The sequence below is a fragment of the Pelecanus crispus genome, chromosome 10, assembly GCF_030463565.1.
Source record: "Pelecanus crispus isolate bPelCri1 chromosome 10, bPelCri1.pri, whole genome shotgun sequence".
Lineage (NCBI taxonomy): Eukaryota > Metazoa > Chordata > Aves > Pelecaniformes > Pelecanidae > Pelecanus > Pelecanus crispus.
Window position 1 is genome coordinate 34087033 of NC_134652.1, and position 23381 is coordinate 34110413.

The 23381-nt window shown below is 38.6% G+C and overlaps 1 protein-coding gene across 1 annotated transcript in view; it reads right to left on the bottom strand.

Annotated features, from left to right (window-relative positions):
- Nucleotides 1-23381, bottom strand: part of CCDC6 (coiled-coil domain containing 6) — a 48739-nt gene that overhangs the window by 15218 nt on the left and 10140 nt on the right. Inside the window, exons 2-3 of the mRNA XM_075717741.1 lie at nucleotides 12438-12587; nucleotides 4294-4422 (exon numbers count right to left, since the gene is read on the bottom strand). Coding sequence (XP_075573856.1) covers nucleotides 4294-4422; nucleotides 12438-12587 — 279 coding nt within the window. The remainder of the gene's footprint in view (nucleotides 1-4293; nucleotides 4423-12437; nucleotides 12588-23381) is intronic.

The window sequence follows — 23381 nt, forward strand, 5'->3', positions numbered from 1 at the left end:
GTAGAAGAATCAGTTAAGAAAGCCAGAAATGGAAAAGAAGCCACGTTTGCCTTGTGTTAAAGGAGCAACATAACAAAAACAGAAATGAAAAAATTATGTGAACTGCCTTAAGTGTTACTGCATCAACCCTTACTAGCAGAAACAAATGTATTTCTATCTTAGCAAAGGTTTTATAAAAGTAAACGCTTAACTGGACTTTATTCCCATTCACTTACTGTGTGAACGTTCTTGATTCTACTATAAGCTAATATAAACAGATATAATGTAGAACCACACATGAAGAAATCTATTATTAGTATTTTAGTACAAATACAATGCAAATATTAATAAGAATACGCTACAATACTAAAAGGCACAGCTGATCTTATTCATTAACACTGGCAGCTGAACTCCAGAAGTTAGCAATAATGAAACATAAGGGAATAGATCAATATCTTTACAGATGGAAAATAGCATGGAGGTATTTTTCCCAGGCAAGCCTTAGTTAACACTCACCACCTTCCTGATAGGCAAATAATCCCACATGACAAAATGGAAAGACTGAAACCAGATTGATTTCCGCACACATTTACTGCGTCACTGGGTGAAGTGCTATTACAGCATCTAAATCTGTAAGGGCTCTGTGCTAACCACTAAATTAATATTGAGATACTCAAACAAAATTTAAACTTACACACTTCAGGTAACAGTGCAAGTTTAACGAATGTACAACTTTCTTCTTTAAAACTTAGAAAAATTAGTTACTGAAAGTAAAAATACACATATATTGAATGAGTAATAGGGAACATAATTAGAGAAAGAAACACTGTTTAGTACATCTTTCCATGTCTGAGTTTCCAGATGTACATTAACAGTTGAGGGAACTTACACTTCAGTAAAAGAAAAGTGGGAAGCAACATGCTTCAGCCTCACAAAAACATACCGGTAAAAATAAATCTATTTCATTTAATGGTAGGAAGAAGAGCGCACTGGATTTGAAGACAGAGCAAATTATTCATAACCTTGGATTTGAAAAATCTAAGATTATGTTTAGTATTATAGCAACCATCACCAAGGCAGCAGAGTCCATTAATTAGAAATCTGCATGTAGATGAGCATGCACAATGGCAAAGTCAAATCATCAGCAACAACATAGAAATGAGCCTTGTGTTGTGCCCTGAAGGCTGACAGAAGTGCTCTGATGAAACACCAAAGAAACAGGGTTGTGAAACAGAGATCTAAGACTCCCCATTTCCAGCAATATGAAAACACACTGGAAAAAAGTATCTTCCTTTCCTGATCTTGAGTGTTGTCCCAGCTCCTCCCAGTGTCAGGATATTAAAGCTTTGAGGATGAACACTTGAACTGAACCTACAGGAAAAGCGACTGCGCATCCAGACCAGAACTGTGAATTCAGAGAATAGGTATATTTGTTTTGTACTAGGTAGTTTCAGGTGTACTTTGAAAAGTAGTCTAACTCTAGTCAATGAATTTGTTAAGAACATGATAATATTCTGAACTAAAATAAGCAGGATGGGATAATACCTCAAGACCAAACCAGCAGCTCTGTCCATACTAGTGTCATTCTAGTTCTATGTGGGTTCAAAGTTACATTCCAGTCAAACATCATTTAATTCTAACCATCGCAACATGGAAATGAGGAAGTATTGCTTGCTTTTTTGGATCCTAATCTTCTCTTCAGAGGAAGGGAAAAATCCCTTTCAACCCTCCTCACCATCCAGTTGTGTTTCTCCTTCTCTCTCTGAGGCATACACTTACTTTACTTCAAATGCAGATAAAATATCCATTGTCTGTATATTCCTGGATTACTGCTTCTTCAGTCTTCTTGCCAACTAACTAACAAGCACAACTGTTCCCTCCTGAAACGGAGATCTTCCAAATCAATGAAAATTGAGTATGATCTCTGCCTAAGCCCACTATCCCAAATTCCACTTCTCTGCTTCTAATCTGTCCCGCCTCCTTTGTAGCTTTAATTCTTTGCTGCTCTCCAAGAATATCTTTCCATATTTTTTTTATTTTACACATTTCGTGTTCTTCTCCTTTCAAAGAAGCAAAGGAGATTATTAGCAGTTTAGTTCTAACCGCATCAATTCTAGTTTCTCACTGTACTGTATGAAATAGAAAAGCAATTAGAAAGAGTAACAGCAAGACTACACAAACTTGGCCTCTGTAGGACAAAACTGACAGCTATTTACTTCCCATCAAACAACTGAACTGTAACACAGAACATTATCGCTCATTTTAACTGAGACATTCATTAATTAAATAGTCACACAGTACAAATTTCTTCACCATTAGCCTTCAGAGAAGAATGCTCTGCCACTTCAAGCTGACTTAATTTTAAGTCGGGTCACATTTGAACCCTAAGATCCGACTTAATTTTTTATTTAGGAATAACATTCTACACAACCATCACTGCTACAAACTGGCTATCAACCAACCGATCACCTGTGGCATAAGCAGCTCAGATGGGAGAAAGCAAAGGAGGAAGGACACAAAGCAAAGGTAATTCATGTTCTATATTTTAAAAATAATAGTTTATTGAACACATAACTATCTGCTCACTGATTACAGTGATAGATCTAGTAATGCAGCCCTACATTATGTTCAAAGCATTGCTGAAGTACTGCTTCCAAGCCCTGTTTAACAGGTCTCCCAAAGGTTATGCTGAAGCATTGTGGCAATCTCTCTTCCTTAATTCCCTGTGTGTACTATAAAGGCAACATTGCTCTGCTCACAACTTTTCGTTGCTTCTTGCTAGGTTCAGCACATGCCCCAAAGGCTGTTGCTTCAGCTGGTTAATTAGCACAATAAGGGGTTTTTTTTCCCCATTTGTGTAAGAGAAGAAAGCATGCTGACATTCAAAGTAACTTGAGATTTACCATACCTTACTGTAAGAGAAAACAAAGGTACACATTGCATTACATAGAAATACGCATGGAATGTCTAAGTAAGACTGACAGCCAAATTTAACATCTTCATAAACAAAGTAAGTTTTCAAAGCCAGATATTTGAGAGAAGGACCTTTGAGCATCCATGCTTTTTGAACAATCTATTGTTGATATTCAAATGTAGCAACAGGTTTCAAATTTTACGATTTCACAAGTCTGTCTGCCCAGAACAATGACACGAAAATAAATACCATTAAGATTTCAGCTGTGGCTCATGCTAACATTTCAAAGACTAAACCAGCTTAATATATAAGCTTACTCTGCATTTTTATTAAGCGGCTGCCACCACCACCTTGTGGCTAAGAGAGTTATTTCAATCTCATGTTAATTTCCATGCTGGTTAAGGATTTCCTGGCAACTACATCTTCCTACCTTTCTATTTTTCAATTTGTTCCATAGATCTCTCTATATAGAATGTTAGCGTAAGAATCAAGAAAACCCATTCCATCATTAAGACAGCCATTAATTAATTTATCCACAATGTCAACAGAAATAGGAGAGTCATACAAAACTGGCAGAAATTCAGATTACCAGCAACAAAAGAGTTCCACATCTGATCAGAACAGTACCAAAACTCACAGAAATAATGTACTACATTTACACCACCCAGATTATTGGACTTCCACAAGCCAGAAAAACTGAAGTTCTTTAACAAGCCTATATGTTTCACCAGTTTGCCTTTTAAGTCAAAAGGACTCCTAACACCACTGAGATGCTTTGATGCACATGCCTAAAATTAGACATAAAAGCAGTCCCAATGTCTAAACTCCCAGTGGAAGCATGACCAAAACAAGTGGTGTTTTATCTCTGCAATCTTCATAAATGTCTAGGGAGAAAGGGAGTTGGATGTAGTAAAATCTCAAATCTTTTTAAGTATACACACAGCTGACATCTCACAGTTCGAGTCTTGTGCTACCCAAGCTGCCACAAAAAGGTGACCTAGAGCACATACCATTTACTGTCGTGCTTAACCACTATAAAAAGTGACAGTCTTTCTTCCTAGCAGCATGAGAGTAGAAGCTGATGAACAGCAACAAGGCATTACTTACAAAAAAGCTGCATTTGCAAAATTCACAGCTGTCCAGCAGACATGAAGGCCTGCCGTAAGGCTACTGAAAGTTATAATGGCCATGAAAAAAGTTAATCAAAGTTTCTCATAATAAATTATGTTAATGATTTATTGCTTTGAAAGTCAAACTGACTTTTCTATATTCTTGATATTGCCCAGTTTCTTACATACTTAAAAAATTAAGTCAAATCTAACAGAAAACAACAGGGGTTTGGTTTTTTTTTTCAGAATCCCTTCTTTTACAGTCATGTAATTCTGAAAGTAAGGAGTTACCTGCTCCAGGGTGAGCTGCTTCGAAATTGTATCATTTTCCAGTTTTTTAATCTTCTTCATCAGTTTGTTCACTTGAAATTCCTGTTCCTGCTCTAAATGCTGCTCCAGTTCAGCTTTCTCATGCTGCAGCTAAATTTAGGAGACATGGAAGCATTTTAAACACACAAATAAAAGTATGAAACATTATGCACCTTTTATATGTTTATTTACATGTCTATGCTTACTGCACATTAAATTGTCTACTGATAATTCATCTCAAAAGACTTCAAAATGCACAACCCACCCAACAACCCTTCAAAAAGCAACGTTTTAAACTGTGTTCCTTTTATAAAGCAGATGGAAGTAAGCTACGTTTCAAAATATTTAATAAATTCAAATCAAAATAGATACATTATATATATAGCATATAAAATAATTATAGACATTTCAAAGAAGATCTTTACTCTCAAAGCTCTCAAGCAGATGGAAACAAAAAAAAAACCCAACACATTTTAACATAAATTATGGCTTGGAACAGAGTCACTTTTAACATTAAAGTCAAAATCACAATGGAATCCCTCTGAGACAGAGATCCAAGTCTGCCTGTGGATAAAAGTGTGACTGACACCATGGTACAAACATGTGAATTTGACTTAGGGAAAAGCAAATGTCACCAAAAGACAATTGTGTAATTACACCGCACTCTGGCTATCCAGTGAAAATTGCAGGCACATTTTTCCACCTGCTTATTTTCTAGGCCAGTTCTTCTGGCTATCACATAGCAATACGTAAGATCATAGTGTTTAAATGTGTGAGGAAAATCTGAGGAAATGGAGACACACCCCACAGTCACGGATACAAGTTGAGGTTGCTGGATATCCACAGTGAAGAAATATATTTTGATTTTAAAACAAGCTAAAATTGCTAGTTCATTAGTTCAGTTCCTTTTGCTGCTATTTAGAGAAAAAATGATGTATGAAGTGCAGCCTGGCAAAGAGTTCAGAGCAGAAAGGCTTGCGTGGAAAGAGCACTAGGCAGACAGTAACTACTTAGCAATACACATATGGGAGAAGTTAGCAGTTTAATTGTGTTTTCAGGGCTTATCAATGTCAAGATTTTATTTTTCACAAATTAAAATAAACACTAGAATAACAATTAAAAAATAAATGAGATTTATTCCTTTCACTTACTAAATTACAGTATATTTTCCAAAACCCCTGACACTCATGGAAATTCCCATGCACTCGAGGAAGCCACCTACACTCCAACACGATAATCACTGAGACTATGATGGCAGCTCTTGATCAAATGACTAGGAAATTTTGTTAAACTGTCTTGTTGGAAATAAAGCCGTTTCATTTCTTGCGCGAGAATACGCAGGGCTGCTAAGTGAGATTTTAATTAGCAGAAAAATTTATATTCACACTTTTAAATCAAAACACTCTTTGTGTTGTTTGATAATCAAAAATTTGAAGTTTCTTACTTCAGTATTGGAATTAAGCTTGGTTAGAAAAAAACAGGTTTAAGGTGAAAAGGACATTATTTAGTCTTGCAACTCCGTAAGCCCCTCTCCCTTCCTTCCCCAGCCCTGCACAGCAGCTACAGTTTAAGACTGAAGACAGCCAACGAGCCCAAGGAGCAGAGAGCGCACAGATTACCACCTAGCTCAAGGTACTTGCTGCACTTTCATCAATCTTCATTTTGCTTCATTAAAAAAGCTAGATGCTTTTTTTTCACCTAACTAAAAATTGAGACCAAAGCCAGTTGCTGTAATCGGCTCCTATTGAGTTAGCAAATTAAACTGTGCAAAAAGGCACATAGCCAGAATTTCTTATTCATCCTAAAGCCAGCTGCTGCTAACAGAAAGCATGTGGTTGGGGACTGCTGGCATTTGCAGACAGCCCAGTGAGTCAGGCAGACCAGAGTTGTACCAAGGCACCTCAAACCACATTAACAACAAACACTGTTTCTTCCTCTCGTGTGCTTCATGCAAATGCAACTACTGCATCATTTAAAGCAAATTGAGGTGCAATAGCACAGTCTTGCTTGTCAAACCATTTCTTTTTTGGTTTGCTGGAATTTTCACCGCACAGGAACTGATGAGGCTCACTCGCTAGACCTGGAGCTGCTGTGTAGAATGCGCTAAATCCTGCCCTGGGAGCATGAACATACTGCAGCCCGAGGACCGTTCCAGCTGATCAGAAGACTCCTAAGTGAAGCCAGGAGAGATCTATTACAGGAGTATCTTCTATTCTGATTTTAACATAAATACACCAGAAAGCAAAGTGACTGGGAAGAAAAAGAAACCCACAAACACTTTCCCCTTGAGTGCTGAAAGGGATTATAACATGAAAGCCTGGACACTCTGATGAACCTACTTTATCGTGCTATTCCCCTTCACCCTTTTGGCTTCATTATTCAAAGTGGGAGAACAATACTAAAAACACACCCCAAAATACATATTAATGGTGTCTGTCACTCACAATTAGGTAAAAAATTTTTCTCCTTTTATTGGCTTTGATCACAAAAACAAACAAAAACCAGTTAATGCTGAAACCCTAACACTGAAAAACAGAATTGGTAACAATGAGAAAATATCCACTGGTAAAACACTGGTGGATAGCGTTTATTTTACTTACTAATATAAGAGAGTATTTTCAAACTGGTTTTTATTATATGCAATTATAGTAACAACTGTTTACAGATACACCTACGCCTGCCAGCTAAAGAAAAGGAGAAAATGTGTTAGAACATGTCACCTTGATGACAATGTCTTGTAGACCTTGAATTGCATACAAAAACTGTAGGAGATACTGGGGAAATTTTCAGCTACATAAGATGAGAGAGATGTCTGGTGCAAGAGAGACTAATACTTTAAAGGAGAACGGGGCCATCAATTACAAAGCTTAGCAGCAGAAAGAGTTCGGGTAAGTCCTATACAACTGCAGTAATATCCTTCTCTACAGAATTAGTTTCCTGATACAATGCAGGACCACATTCACCTTACTTCCTTACTGCACTGGCTTATTCTGGGACAGCGGGAAATATTTTTATGAAATAATTGAGCTAATGGATGAAGTTCCCCCTTAAAAACAACGCTCATTTATCCCCCAGACTATGACCTTGTACATTGTACTCAACAGTCTATTTTTAGTACTCCAGCCTTCAAAAGCTGTCCAATTCCTCCTTTGCTGCATCCTGAAAGTCCTATTTATTAACAAATTTGTATCAGCAGTTCGCCTCCTCTTTATGTCCAGATGTTCATCAAATAAATGATAGATGAGCTGACTCTGTTTATTCCGCACAATCACATTTGCATTTTTGAGCTGACGCATCATATTTTGGAGAGCAGGAAGGGTAATAGCTTATGTTTACAGACCTACAATTTTTGAAAGAATTGTCAAGAACTAGACTTGCATGAGAAACAGTTCTGTATAGCCTCCCAATTACTTAATCTGCCTTACTATGCATTATGCTATTATCTTGGTATGTTGTAACATTTTAATTTCAAGGACAGATACTTGGACCAATTTGCACGCCCAAAAATACAAGGGTATTGGGAAAAAAAAAAATCTGTATTTGATTTTGAAAAGGACTGTTGCACAATTTAAAGAATAATTGATTTTGTAAGTTCAAACAGTATTAAAAATCAATTACTCTTTTGAGCAGCCTTGTTTCACAAGAGATAAATTTTCAAGATTTACTACTTTAAATTGCAAAACAGTAACTCAACGCGTCCATGCCCACAGCTGGAAGAACAGATCCTGCATCAAAACACTTCTAATGATACTCTGCAAAATATTACTACCACTCTATAATGACTAGGGATTGAGGACTCTATAAAAATATTGTTCCAAACTTTCCAGAGACTGAGGCAGACAAAAATATAATTATAGAGTAAGTACATGAGAAAATGTAGTGAATGGATATAAGGCTCATAAGAACTTTATCAAGAATGTATGTGATGAAAAGCTTGTTTACTCCAAAACCTCTGTTGAGATGCACTGCTGCTTCAGCTTTGCAGCAGCATTCAGCCTAGAAAATTAGAAACTATGCTAAACAAAGGAAATTTAGTAAAAGCGTACACTTTTTATTGGGCTTGTAGAGGCACTAAAAGCTAATGCCACACAGTTATTATCAAGCAATGGTATGGCACCAGAAAGCCTAGCAACAGGGAGACAATAGGATTCCAGTGAAAACACCTTCTTTTATTTGCTACTGTCTATGTTTAGGATCAGTCTGGCATATAGTAGAATGTTTTAAAATTAATTTCTTACAATATCGAAAACCTGATGTAACTCTTGTGTTTTATAATAGTAATCCACATCATGCTGAACAGGGAAATTCTTGTTAGGTTGTTAGCAAGGAGCTGCAGCTCGTGCTCTGCCAGACAGCTTTCACATTTAAAACGTTTTAACATTCTGGGAGCTCATTCCAGATGCCACTCAATGCGATGCATAAGCCCCTACAGTTGTGACAAACAAAGGTTTGACAAAGCAAAAAACACAGGCACTATGCAAAAAGTCCCTCTGCTGGGTGAATAATATGGCAGTAATTTTGACACAGCCACAGACTAGTAAATACTTGAAAAATTAAGATGCTGCAAATCATATGATATGCAGTTTACCAGAAGTACACCCCTCTTACTGTTCCAAAAGGCAAAGTCTTAGACAAAACAGATTCATATGCATTTTTTTCCCTTAGTCATACAAAAAGCAGGAAGCCATTTGATGCACAACATCTGACAGCATGAATTTTGAAAGTCTATTTCCAGGTCAGACCAATGTTGCCTGGCAAACAAAACCGAGATTAAGAGTTTAACCCCAAATAGCAAAAAACAGTGGAGCAACCAATTACTGCCAACACCTCCACTGGAGACTACTGTATTTCTGGTTAAGACATCACCCAAAGTCTGCATCTAATTTAGCTAGAATTCTATCTAGAGCAAAGATACCAAAAATGGAAGTGGGCCTTTATCAATTCGTTATTAGCCTTATAACTGCCTCATCAGTCTTGCATCCTCTAATAAAAGACAGAATTGCTACATTCTAGTAGGTGATGGTAAATATTGGCACTCACAAATCTCAGGAAATTCAGAAAAGTACACTGTAATTACCTTAACTTTTTTTTCATTGTCTGAAAAACAGTAGTCGGCAATTTAGCTCTACACCTGTGTAACAGGAAGAATATCCTGAACTAGAAAAGGTATTGTAATAAATACTAAATTGACCATGTGATGTCTGCTAATAATGCCCTCTTTTCCACAAAGTGAGTTTATTTGTAGTATCAGGAGTTTCTCTTCTCAGATTTTTTTATCTGGCAGTCTACGTGTGTATAACTTCCAGGATTCATAACTGAAGAATCAAAACTTCCAAACAACAGATAAGCTTCCATAAAATAAAAATCTATGTCAATATTATATTCAGTTCTTTGCTACTTAAGAATGTTGCCTACAACTTGCCGATATTCTAATATCAACTTACTAAATCCATGATCACTATAGAGATAGAAAATTATTTTCATGGAAACATACTGTAATATTCAAATGTTTCCTAATTCTACAGGTGAGCTCTTTAGGGGAAAGGACCATTTCCTTTCTATCATTTATAAGCTGCTGAGCATGTTACTAGTGTTTAGGAGAATATATTAGCTACGCATTTTTTGCATTTCACAGCAAGTTTATCACATCAAAGATAATCAAGCCATGAAATGAGATCTGCATTCAGCATACACACAAACAGAATAATAGTTTTAGTATTAAACTGTTTGCTTTAAAAGAAACAAGTCCTCCACCTGTACTGCAAGTCTTGAGCCACAGTCGAGGTATGAAAAGTCATCCAGATGTATGGACTACAAAATCTGCTGACCAGGCAGGTTCCTCTGACACTCTTTGCACTAGAGCTTTGATATATCTCTTATCATCTCCTCCTCTGTGCACTGCAGTTAACAGGTGAACCTGTAAGCAAGGTATTCCACGCCACTCACCCTTCACAGGCACAACCGCTACCAACATTGACAGGATGTTCACAGCTGTTCTCTTTTTCAAGTAAGCTGCGTTAATTTTTAGACAGAGGACAAACTCACAATTTACTTCCAAAAACAGCTAGCTAATGACACTGAGAGAAATTACACAGTTTAAGGACTAACAATTTGGAACACAGGTGCATTTAAGAATTGTCACCTTTTAAGTTCTTCTGGTTGACATGACCACGTTTATCAAACACTGAATGAGGCTTACAGCAAGGCCACATGAAATCAAGTGTAAGGCTGCAGGCTGAGATAGTGTTTAATAAAAGCAGGCGGTGGTCAGAATTTTACCTCCATATTATTGCAGTTATGGCTATGTAGTTACTTTCCTTCAGCAGAAACTTGCAGCTTTCCTACTGAAAGCTGGATAATATTTACGGGATGATGTTGAATCCAAGACTGAGGATCTTCTCCAGATGCCATAAAAAAGGCGAGAATAACTTCACCAGTTTTATGCCTGCATTCTGTTTCAGATATACGTGCTTTTCTGAGTCTTTCTCTCACTAGTGGGAACAAAGTTACACCCTTTAAGGGTTTCCAACGGATAAACAGCATAATGCCCTGGCATTATTTCATACATTACAACGAGGCACCTCCTTGGCCATTTTGAGACCAGTAGTTTGTTGCCTTTTTCCTTAATTTGGGGCAACTGTCAAAGGATACTTTCTGAAAGTCCACGGCAGAAAAGAATAAAAATTAATTGCAGTTTTAGGTTGACAAGAAGCTTCTATTTCTCTTTGTAATGTGTGAACCTATTCTGCATAACATTAGTAATTTAAAAACTGTTAAAGATACAGCTTTAAAGCAATCTCAGTTGAATTCTAGGAAAAAGGCTATGAATATTTTAAGCAATTACTAGATTCAGCAATTCAGTTGCTGCAGAACTTGTGCAGTAGAAATTTGTGTGCAAGGTCATTATATGAGTTCAAAACCCTTCAGCCAAATCAACTGTAATTCATCCTTTTAAAGTAAGTTTTACTTTGCTCTGCACAATGGTAACCTGGTAACTGGTTCTGCAACTGATTTCTCCATAGCCCTTTCAATTAAACAACATTGCTCCACATACCATTTCTCCCTTTAGTGGAAGAGACTTTAGTGGAAAGCTTTTTCCATAGTGAAATATACATCTTACTTCAGTTAGAAAAGAACACTCGATACCCCTATTTTACTGCCATCTGCTTCTCTATTTTTCATAAAAGTGTATGACTTTGAAAGCAAACATACGTCTTATTCAGAAACATTCTTGTCAGTCCTCAAGAATAGCAAGGGGAAGTAGTAATACCAGACCAAGGATATTTTATCTTGATACTTAACTTATTATGTGATAATAGGCATCAAATAGACAAAGTCATAGAACTCCCAGTTTCCAGTAACAAAAGCATCAGATGGGATTAGCTCTAACGTTGTTTCCAAACAGTTTATTTCCTAACTGCAGGGCTAAACATGCCTTAAGCCTCCAGCTGCAGAACATAAGAAATGCTTACAACATACAAATTAGGCTCTTTAAAATCGACTAGTTTTTCATGACAAAGCTTGTAAGTAATCGCATGCAAAAAGCCATAGTGGATCACACCAAACATTCACCTTAGCACCCTGTCTCCTACAGAGGCCAAAAGCAGGTATTTAGGCAAGTCTATCAGAACAGGGCAAGCATATACAACACTTCCAACAAATACTTACCCACTTTCCAAAAAATTAGCAGCTTGGGTAATGAAAAGAAGTTTCTCTGCCATAAATTGTCCCAGCATCTTCAACTTTTTATTTTTAGCACCCAAATGATGTTAAGTTTTTTAATTTAAAACCAGCAACTGTTTTGTTAAAAGTATGGATAAACTTACAGATGAAGTCTTTTCTGTAAGGCAGCTAACATTTACTTTAAGCTACAACCATTTCTTTGCATCTCTATACAAACTTTCAGGTTCTCAACACTATGAGTTTGCAGATGCAAACTTCAAAGCAACATATTAAAAAATGCTTACTCACTACACTTCTTGTACTCCACTTGTATCAAGTGTCAGCTTTACAACAGCTACAACCTGACCACATCCCTCTGACTGCAGTCACAGTCACACAAAAAAGTTCAGCCACCAGTTGGTCCTGAGGCTCCTGGGAGAAACACCAGTAAAGGCACCAATTACCTGCATCAGTTTTCTTGAGAGCTCATTAGTGAGAAATTCCTCTTCCTTTTCATAGTTTACTGCAAGTGTTTCTTTTTCTTTCTGCAGAGCTTGAATCTTCTTAAATAGAGTATTACTGATGAATTCCTCTTCCTGCTCTGCCCTCGCTTGCTGTGAAGTAAAGACATAGTTTTAAGAAAAAAGGGAGCAAGTTTCCACATTAAAAGCTGCAATTATTTCATTCCCCTTTAAATGCCTCCCACCTCTTTTTTTTTTAATCTTGCCCATCGTCCTGGAGAACCTTAGGATACATCTAAGTGCTGTTACCACCCCCTTTTCTAACATTATAGCTTTCTTCCTTTTTCGTTCCCCTTCTTTCAACTTGGGAAACTACGCTGGTGCTTTAAAGTGGCCACCCCCCAATCAAACGCCCGAACTCCCCAAACTTTTAAACTTCATAAAAGCATTACTGATTCACAGATACCTACCTTTTACCTACTCTATTCCGAAAAACAAACTCCTCTCTAAACGTTCTCCATTACGAGCTGAAGCACAGCTCTGAGACTACTGCATTCAGCACCATGCCTTCTTTCCAGATCCCCTAGACTGCAGCCCCGCTTTCTAAGAGTCAAATAACATGTTTATTCTTTCACCCAGATATGCCTTGCTTCTGAGCCACATGCTGGAGGGCTCATCTCATGAGGATTTCTACCCAACCACCAGCCCAGGAAAACATACTTATATCGCTTCTCAGAACTGTTACTTCATTATATCAAACATCAACTTTAAAAAATGCCATATGGTAGCTTTACCCTGAGGATTTCCAAATTTCACAAGAGGAGAGCTACTCTGGAAATCGTCCCCATGAAGAATCAGTAGAGAAGACAATTTCCATTTCAGCTCTCCTATAGCACCTAGGCACTGCTCAACAGAAAGCCAGCCTGTGAGCTCGCTCCCTCACGCTCCCTACAGTTCAAGTGTTTGTATAATTTTTTTTTAGAAATTTCATAAAATGGAACACAGAAGTTCTCTTTTGGAAGACTGTTCTAAAAGGCCACAAAGGGTATGTCACATGGGCAAATGAAAGATCACAGCTACAAACCGGTAGAGCCAACTCTTAATTCCACAGTCCAAAGAGAACCCAGAACAACAGCACGACAGAAACGCAGAATTCCCAAGCCACCACCTTTAACAAATGAGACAACATAGCATTGAGGAGTGTTTTCATCCCCTGCTATAAAAATCCACATCACTTGAACTGCAAATTTTTGATTTGCCTTGATTCTAATAAAATGATGCCAGCTCACAGCTTACAATACGTAAAGATTCAGTAAGTTTTATTTCAGTAAAATTTGATAGAGGAAAATTTAAGAACTGAAACAAAACTATAACTAAAGTTTTACTGAAAGCTTAGCTTCCATAATCTTCTGCCCAAAAATGTGCCAAAATAACCATCTCTTTACACATACTGTACACTGGAAAATGCTCAAAAGGTTTCATTATGTCAGTGATCTTTCAATTGGAATGATATAATCCCTAGTACTCCCAAGAGACAATTACTTGAACAGAGACACCTTCCATGCCTACAAGAAAAGTTACTTAAAGAACATAAATGTCTTTAAAGTTGGTGGAACTACAGGACAATTGTAGATCTTCCTTATGATATCGCCAGTATCATAAAATCTAAAGTGGTGGTTTGGAAACTTCTCAGTTGAGTCCTCCTTCCATCAAGTCCTGCTCTTCACATCCTTATCTCTGCCTTCTTGTGTCTTCTTCCATCTCTAAAGCTTTTTTGCCTTGGCCCTTTCCCACTATCTGCCACCAGCTCCCTTCTCCCCATCACCAGCAGAACTGGCACAAACCCAACCGGAAAAAAAAAAATAAAGGAAATTAAAAAAAAAGGAAAAGAAAAGAAAGGTCTGGCACAGTTTATTAGGTTAGGAGCTTAGGTCCTGCACAGCACCTCCTCTCTAACGTTTGTGCATCTCAGTGGCAGAGAACTGCTACCCCAGCACGTTCAGCATTGGTATTACCACTTGTCACATCAAGACAATGTAGTTGTCCAAGAGCTCTAAACAAACGCCAGATTGTCAGCTCCCATCTCAGAGGATTAAAACTCAAGGAATCTAACTGATCCCAATAACATCATCTATCACTAAATGTGGCTGTACTTAGAGCTACTAACAATCTTACATCTTCAGAGACATTTCGGAACAGAGTAAACAAGTCAAATTGCAAGGGTTCATTGTCCTCAAGTCGTTAAAATTCATGCATGCTGTTCCAAAATCAACTCCTCCACTGCCTTCGCTACACAGGATTTCTACTGGTGTCTGCCTTTCAACAGTTCAGACAATAAAAGACAGTAACGCAGACCAAGCTTACCTAAAATTAAATTAGAAAGCACTTGGTTCTAAAAAAGAAGGGAATCAGGGTGTTTCTACTTTGATTTCTGTTCATTTCTAACTTGCACAGATTTGTTCTGCTCATGCTTTGCACCAATTAAAAGCTCCAAAATCACATTACTACAGCACCGAGCCTGCACAACACTTCGTAGCCAGATCCTGGTGTTACATTAATGATGGGCGCTTAGGCCAGCGGTGAACACGGGCTGCCAAGATCCCAGCCCGCTCCCAGCCAAACAGCAATGCCCCTCCTTTGTTTGCCCGGGTGCTTGTGCAGCCAGGCAGCAGGCCAGCACAGGCAGAAGGAGACACCCAAAAACTAATCCTTTCCCTCCCTCCTCCCATTTTTCTTTCCTGGATGCACTTCCTAAACTGGCGGTACCACACAGGCAGAGCTCTGGCACGTGGAAACAAAGAATGAACAGCCACAATTTAGACCTGTCTAAACTGCTCTGCAACAACCCCCTCTGCCTACATCGTGTAGGACACCGGCTTGCGTTCAACTGGCTCAAAGGAAGAGTGGAGTATGATAACATCTGCCTCCATTATACCAAGAATGTATTTCTCAACTGCACAAACAACAGGAACCCTATAAATCTAAGTATGAACCCTAAGTTCCAGATATCCACACATCCTATTTAATACAATGAATGTCCACTTAAATTACCCAAGGGTCAGCAATTTCAACACAAACGTTTTAGTCAAAAAACATCATACAGTTATTAAGACTGGGGACAAAAGCACACGATGACTTACCATATTCCTTCTAAATCCACACACTTTCATTCTGAAACTTTCCCTTCATCTTGTTACTCGTTACTTGGAGATAGTTCAATTATCTGAAGTAATAAAATCATTCATGTTTACCTTAATATTGCCTAAAATCCTGATATCTGTTACTCATTTAGCCCATAATCAAACTGATGTTGTAACACAGCCATTAAAAAAAATCAGTTTTTAGTATTATTTCCTGCACAGACTCTGTCACTGCAATATTTTTCTGGACACATACACATTGTGCTCCCATACAGATAATCTGCCTCTTTATTAAGTATCTGCATTTGAAAAGAGGCTCTGATATGATCAGCAAAAAATGAGAAACAGAGCATGGAAATCAGAGACAGTCTTCTGCGGGTCTTCTGTGAGGGTACAGAGTTCCTGGTTTTTCTCTATTATCCATATCACATTCAACATCCAAAAACACTAACAGCAATTCTCTCTGTTCTGTGTACCATATTACAAAATAAATTGCTAAGGCGCCGAGTGATATAAAATGATAACACCCAATCAGTCAATCTCTTGAAACCTGAAACAAGCAATCTACTTCCACCACAGATTTTCCGCATAACCATAGCCACATCTACCTGTCTCCTGTGTCTCAAAATTCCATGTACAGCTAACTCAGAGCATTTCATGGACCCATCCACTAAGGAAAATCTGTAACTATTGTAGTCAAAACCATAAATGGCAAAGACTATCATGTTACTTTGCAAGAAATCAAGGCAGGGAAGAAAGCACCTCATGCACACAGAATATAGAAAACCTCTTATATTTTCTAGGAATAAAAATCCTATTATTTATATTGCAGTAGCATGCAAAAACCGGATCACTCGTAGAGCTGATGTGTGAAGTGTTGTAAAAACCTGTCCTTCTGAGTTTACAATCCAATGAGCGAGTTTTAAAAGAATAGAGAAACATATTTCTCCTAAATTTATATAGTAACTGAGTATATTAGGAAGTGAATCTCATTAGAAGTTATTTTTCCACATGCTGCATATACTAGCATAAACTATGAGAAGATTAGTGTTAAAATATTTTTCTGCTTTCAGTTCTTCTTCCTGTAAATATACCTGTAGCAGACCAAGTTCACACTGCTAGATTTCCCTCTGCCCTCTTTCTTCTAGTACATGCAGCAGCTTCTGCCTATGGTGGGATGCTCTCTTTCTGTACCACCAGACCATACCCCAGCCACACTGCTCTAAGTGGCACTATTCTATGAAGCAGCAAAATCCAGTATTTTCAATGAGACATCAGCTTGAACACAGTCAAATACAAACATTAAAATTTAAAAAAAAAAAAAAAAAGCCACCACGGCTCTCTACACTCCCTTCTCCCCCCAGTTAGTTCTTCTAAAAGCTTTACAAACCTTCCTGATACTGCACAGCAAGTAAGCAGGTTCAATCACAACTAACACCTACTCCTCAGTCAATACCAGTACAACGTTATCAGTGATCTGACACAAACAGGATCTTGCATTTTCATTTCAGCTCTCACTTCAGACACAATTTCAGTAACAAGTGTTTCACAAACTGCTCCAGTCACCTGCACTTGACCACCTGAAAGCCAGATGCCAAGCACACCTGGCTTGCGCACTGACAAAGCATCACCTGTGTCCAGCAGCATCCAGAGTAGAGGTGACACTAGATTTCAGGGGATCTTGTTGGAGACAGCCTGCTAAGCACTGTTTTGATCTAATCCGCTCCTGAAGGTCCCTCATCTTTAAGGGAAGAGCCACCATGACCTCTTCACAATTCATCCATCTTTTTACGGTGCAATTTCTGCTGACAGGACTCGATGGACAATACAAGCCTGCAGACGGAGCTGAAGAGCAGTTTCATCTGGTTGCTGTGCATAAGAAACTCAATCTTTGCTACTGAATATAGACTCAAAGGTTGGGGCAGCTTCAGGAAGAGATGATCTCAGTTGCTGCACATGTTACACTGAACTAAAGCTGTCACTTCAGAAAGCAGCCTTTCCCAAAGTCCTACTAAAAAATATGATAAGGTAAAAAGGGCATGAAGCGCAGAAAGTCACGATGGCATGATTTTAGAATATGCAGTTCTGGAATAAAATAAAATCTAAGTTTCCCAGTTGTCCTGAAGTACACACTCCTCCTCTAGCAATACTAACTCAAGTTACTGCTCTGGCTGTACTTTCTGGCACCAGTTTAAAACGGTACGGAAAACTACTGGTCTACAAATGCAATAAATATTCCAGTGAGCTGATACTGTTCCCTTACAGGAGGAACTTTTACACTGCAGCTCTCCCAGGCTGGAGCTATTTTTTCCTACAAACCTTCCAGCCGCACCTGAAACAAGCATACTGCATGCAATGTGCATTTCGGACAGGGAGAAACACGAACCACCACAAGAACAGAAGTCAACAGCAACTCGGAGACCAACAGCCCCACACGACTGCCAACTACGGCGACCGCCCAGCAGCACTCCTCTGTCTGCACGGGCTGAAGGACAAGGGAGCTCCACCGAAGTCCCAGTATGACGTGGGCGCAGCTTTCCCCCCAAATAAAGGTACTTTTTTCAGCTGGGTGGCCTGTCTGCAGAGAAAAGAGAGTGAATGCTCTTGCGGTTACAGCGGTGAGCTGGAATTCAAGTTCTGGGTTCAATTTGTAGTGCGATTTCCTGTTTAATCTACGGCAACCCCCAGGGTCACTTCCTCAGTTCTGTCATAAAAGTACTTTTTTCTTTTTTTCCTTTTCCCTTCTTTAAGATGCATTTTCAGGAGTAACAGAGCTACACAAATAGCAGAAGTGTGCATTTTTATCTTTGGGTATACGTTATCTCCTAGAATCCCCATACTTTTGAAAACAAACAAGCAAGCATGCAGTAATACCTTGGTATGTTTACTTCAGAACCCCAAACTGTTGGGCTTTTCTTTTTTTTTTTAAACACACAAACCTGGCAAACAAGGAGAGGGGTTGTTTGTTTGTTTTAAAAAAAAAACAACCCAAAATTTACAGGCTTACCAGATGTTATTTCCAAAGCACACTAATGGAGAGGGAAAAAAAAAAAAAAAAAATCAGTACTGAACCTCAGCCTGATAACTTCAACTATCCTAAATGTTACCTATCATATAACATTAAAGCCACATGCAGAACTGCCTCAAAAAACAATTTCTGTTACAGCTCAGCTATTCAGTAGATGAGTTCTGCTGTAAAAGGAAAAAAAAAATCTGTTTTTTATTATAATAATGAAGGAATATCTGTATGAAAAGCAATTACTTAAAGTGTTAAAATACAGTTCCTTTTCATCTCCACTTATAGTTGGAAATTCTCTCTCCCCTTCATCCTCCCACCCCCCTCCTTTCCAAAAGGTCAATTAGGTTTTGGCTGGACATGTCAAAATGCTTCTGTCGCAACACTCCTACTGCTAACTCAAGTCACAGCAAGTTTTTCACTCGATGCCTACCAAGTGATCCAGCATATTGCCATACGAATCCGCAATGGCCACAGACTGACTAGAGAAATAAGCTGAGTCAAACGACATAAGACGTACATTTTTTCCCAAGTCAGTTTTAACGATGATCAGAAGTTTTCAGCTCAACATCACTCATGCAGCCCTATGAGACCTTCTCTCAAAAATTCAGTTACCTTCAAGACATGGGTGCATACGTCTTGTGGTTTGGAAAGCCACACAAAGAATAGCACTTTCAAAGAGCCCCTCAGAACTGACCAGCTTCCTAAACACAAAAGCTCAGTAGTATTTGTACATGCTAAATAATCTCTTAGCATCAGCAATGAAGTAAATTGTTTGATGGTATGCAATTCCATTCCACTTCAGATCTGTAAACACTTAAAATAGCTTCTCTCTCTGCATTTTGATGTTGACCTACCAGAATCTTGCACAACTGAAACACACAAGTGGTGAAAATTAAATAAGCAAGTTATGAAAACAGGTTCATTTCACAAACATAAATATTTATAAAATTAATGCATTCGGCTCATTACAAACAAGGTATAACAAGCTACATGCAATTCATAATTAATACAGTCAATTCCTGAACTTATTTACGGTAATTAAAAATAATTTAAATGCCTTTCTTCAAAACAGATTAAAAAAAAAAAATCAGAGTGTGCTCTCTTTAAGGGTTTTTATTATTTCAAAATACTGGCATTAAATTGTTAATAAAAATGCAACACATTAAAAAGCCATTGTGACAAAGAAAGTGTCGAGACGAGGTCTAAAAAAGTATGACCACACACTGTAATGCAAGCCTTAATGTAATTAAAGAGTATATGGTAATAAAGCACCACAAAGGAAAGGTAGCAAGGTTGTACCAGCAAACCTACATTTAAACATTTCCTATTTTGAGCACTCAACGTTACGACCTCAACAACCTGAGTATTCATTAGACATATGCTCTACAGCACTTATTTTTTCAGTCCCTTCAACATCATCATGTAGAACAAGCTCCCAGACGGTTACCGGGGCTGGAGTCTCTGCTTCCAGTCCACAAGAGCTGTAACCTGAGCCAACAGAAGTTGCAAGCCAAGGCAGGAATGACCTAGCAGGAAAATTAAATCTAGCCCACAGACCTTTCCAAATGGCTCTATTTCATGACGCCGTTCCTCCATCTCATCACTGCACATGCACACCAAGTACGCGTTTCCTGCGCTTCTTGCGTTTTCACTAGCGGTGCATTTCCAACGCGCACGTAAAATGAGCATAGCGCATACAAGCAACAAAGCCCAGCTCCCTTCAGTCTTCAAGTTCACTGCATACAAGCAAAAACATTTCTTCAAAACACACGGTAAAGGTTGCCCGGAAGGCTCGCAATGACCGCATGTGCAGACACGGCCAGGAAGGCAGTAAGAATGGGGCCGTATTACCCGGCTCCGCTCCCAGCCCCACGGAGGCAAGTGACCCTTCCCAGCGCAAAGATTAGGGAACGCCGCTCCAGCGGAAGGTACCTGGCCTTGCGAGGGTCTTCTTGTCAGTCTGCATCCGACTGACTGAAGCTTTATTCGACAAGGACAGCCAAAACGGAAGATAAAATTAGACTGCCATATCAAACACCGAACCAAAGTTTGAAATATCTCTCTGTCTTAATACTTTACTGATGACTACGTGAAAGAGGTTTTTGCTTTACTCCTCGACTGCCAGTGACACTGCTGGTGAATTTTTTGTACTGTAAACAGTTTGCTAGTTAATCAATAAGTGTAAAACAAATAGAATACAGAAGCACATGGAACAGGTTTTGCTTTTGTTCAGCCTCAATGTAAAAGCTGCTGAAAAACGCACATATACACATAAATAATTTGTAGCTTTATGTTTAGTTTGCCTGAATTTTTCAACATGCAGGTTTCGGGACATGAAAGATAGGAAAAAAAGAGATCAAATTGCTTATACGTACCGTTGTAGCATATACTGTTTTGTTTTAAATTTATTTTCCACACCCTGCATGATCATTAGAATTACCATCCTTTTAAAATCCTGTGGTTTTGTTTGACTTGCATCTAAAATACTCAAGTTTAACCTAATCTGGTTGTGTTGTGCTACTTAGAAACAACAATCAACAACAGCTTAAATCTCAGCAACACCACCACTCAGAACTAGAACCTACAAATGTAGTACTGCAGCAAATCAGTACAAATTATTCTGTAGTACCAGATGTCTAATGCATAAACGCTTCGTAAGCTAACATATTTTAACTACTTTTTTGCTTGTTTCCTGCCCACTGATATATCACCATTTATCTTCGATGTACCCACACTAACTATAAAATACACTTTGCTGAATTGACCAATTAGCAAACTCAATATTGCACACTCCCAAAGTTTCAGAGCAGGAAAAGCAAAAGATTCAGCAGAAGAATAGACTATTAGCTGACTAATTTACTACACAGCTTCTGTTCACAGAGGTATGTTTGTTGGTGCTACAGGCACTGAGCTGTGTTTTAAAATAACAAACTTCTGCTCAAAACGCAACCACAGCAAACTATTGTTAAAAGTAGCTTTGCTGTCACAATTGTTTCCCTATTCAAAGGCAAAAGAGCTCAAACAAAAGCAGGGAGCAGAGATTTAATAGTCACCCCCCCCCCCCCAATAATCTTCATGAAAACGCTACTTCATTTTATGCAGCTCAGGTGAATCATTGCAAGTACGTAAATATGAAACGCTTGTTTTTCTTCATCAGAGTACACAATAAGAGTCAAAGTATAATTCTGTTATGCCCAGCTTTTCCAGGCAGAAGGTGTCAGACCACTGCTGCGTGGCATCCCCCATGCGGTGCCACCAGCGTGCCACAGCTATCAGCAACCCTCTCTGCTCCCCGGCAGAAGACTGCAAGTTTCCTCACTTCTAGACTGGGTCCTGAGCTCAAACAGCCTGCACACTCATCATCCTTCTCTTCTAGATCCAAGTAGCCTTCAGCAACTGTAGATCCTTCTTTCAGGTGCGTATAACCTGTGGTATATCTACATCGATCAACCTGCCTTCCTTTAAATTTATTAAAACTGGGGAGGATGACTACCATATCAAAATCCAGTTCTGGAGTTTCCAAACTACAGCATGAGACACTCACCATGTAATTTCTTGATTCAGTTTCCTAAAAGCCTTTTTTTTTTTGGTTGGGTTTTTGTTTGTTTGTTTTAAATGACTAGTCTAAATACAACTTAGATAATCATTAGGGATGGCAATACTCTTCCCCAACTGGCAAGCTGCCCCTAGTCACTTCAACGTAACTAACCTCTTAAGAGCGCTCCTTTTAAAATCTCCCCTAATTTCCTCTTACACACATCGGCTTTCCAGAGAAACACTTTCTCAGTGATCCACAAGTGCTGGAGAGAAGGCTTGTTATTGATTATAATCATACCTTTTTGCAAACCAACACATTCACAAAGTAAAGACCACACTGTCCACCCCACTGTTCAGACACATTAGCTCGAACTCCATCACAGCAAACAAGTGTTTCTACTTACCCTGCCTAGGAGTCAGTGAGTGGAGTAATGTTTTATTTTTCCCTTCTCTACAGTTTGGACATCTTACAGTACATACCACAGTATTCTGAAGAGCAATCTCTTTTCAGGCTTTCAAGACAAGAAACAAGTCTATCAATTTAGTGTATTAAAATATGACGAGGAATATGAAAAACTACCTCCTTTGCTCTGTATCCTCGGTCTCCGATCTCTACAAACAGAGGTTTGCAGGATGTGGGGGGAATGCAATCATCCTTGAATACTCACCCCATACAGAACTGGAGAAGTAGGTCTAATGCAGAGAAATTTTTAGGAAAAGCCTACCCACCTTTCCACCCACGGAGCAAGAACTTCCAGTTACATGTCTCAATTTTCAGAGAAAAGGGAGTTTCTTGCAGATCTACACCTCAGGTTAAATTTGCTCTCGGAAAAGGACTCTGGAGGTGTCCCTCCTCTTGACCCAACCAGGATTTCAGGGTCTGCGAGTACAGCACTTTTGCCTAATGAATCAATTCCTGGCAACACTAGCCAGGACAAAATTTCTACTCTTTATTTTTAACAGATGTGAAAAATGCATAATCAGTCATTAAAAGACCCTACATTTTGCAAAATTCATAGTAACTGCTTTTGCTGTTTATTTGAAAGTGAAGGGAAACAAAGTAGAAATCCCACGACTACAAAAAAACAAACAAACAAAAAACTTCCAACATCCTCTGTTGAAAGTAGAAGTTAAACTGTAAGGCACTGAAAGAAGCATCAATTGATACTACAGCCCATTAAACATTGTTGGGTTTTATCATGTCTGACTTGTTAAGAATCATCTATACCTTTATTCAGGACCGAAGTGTAT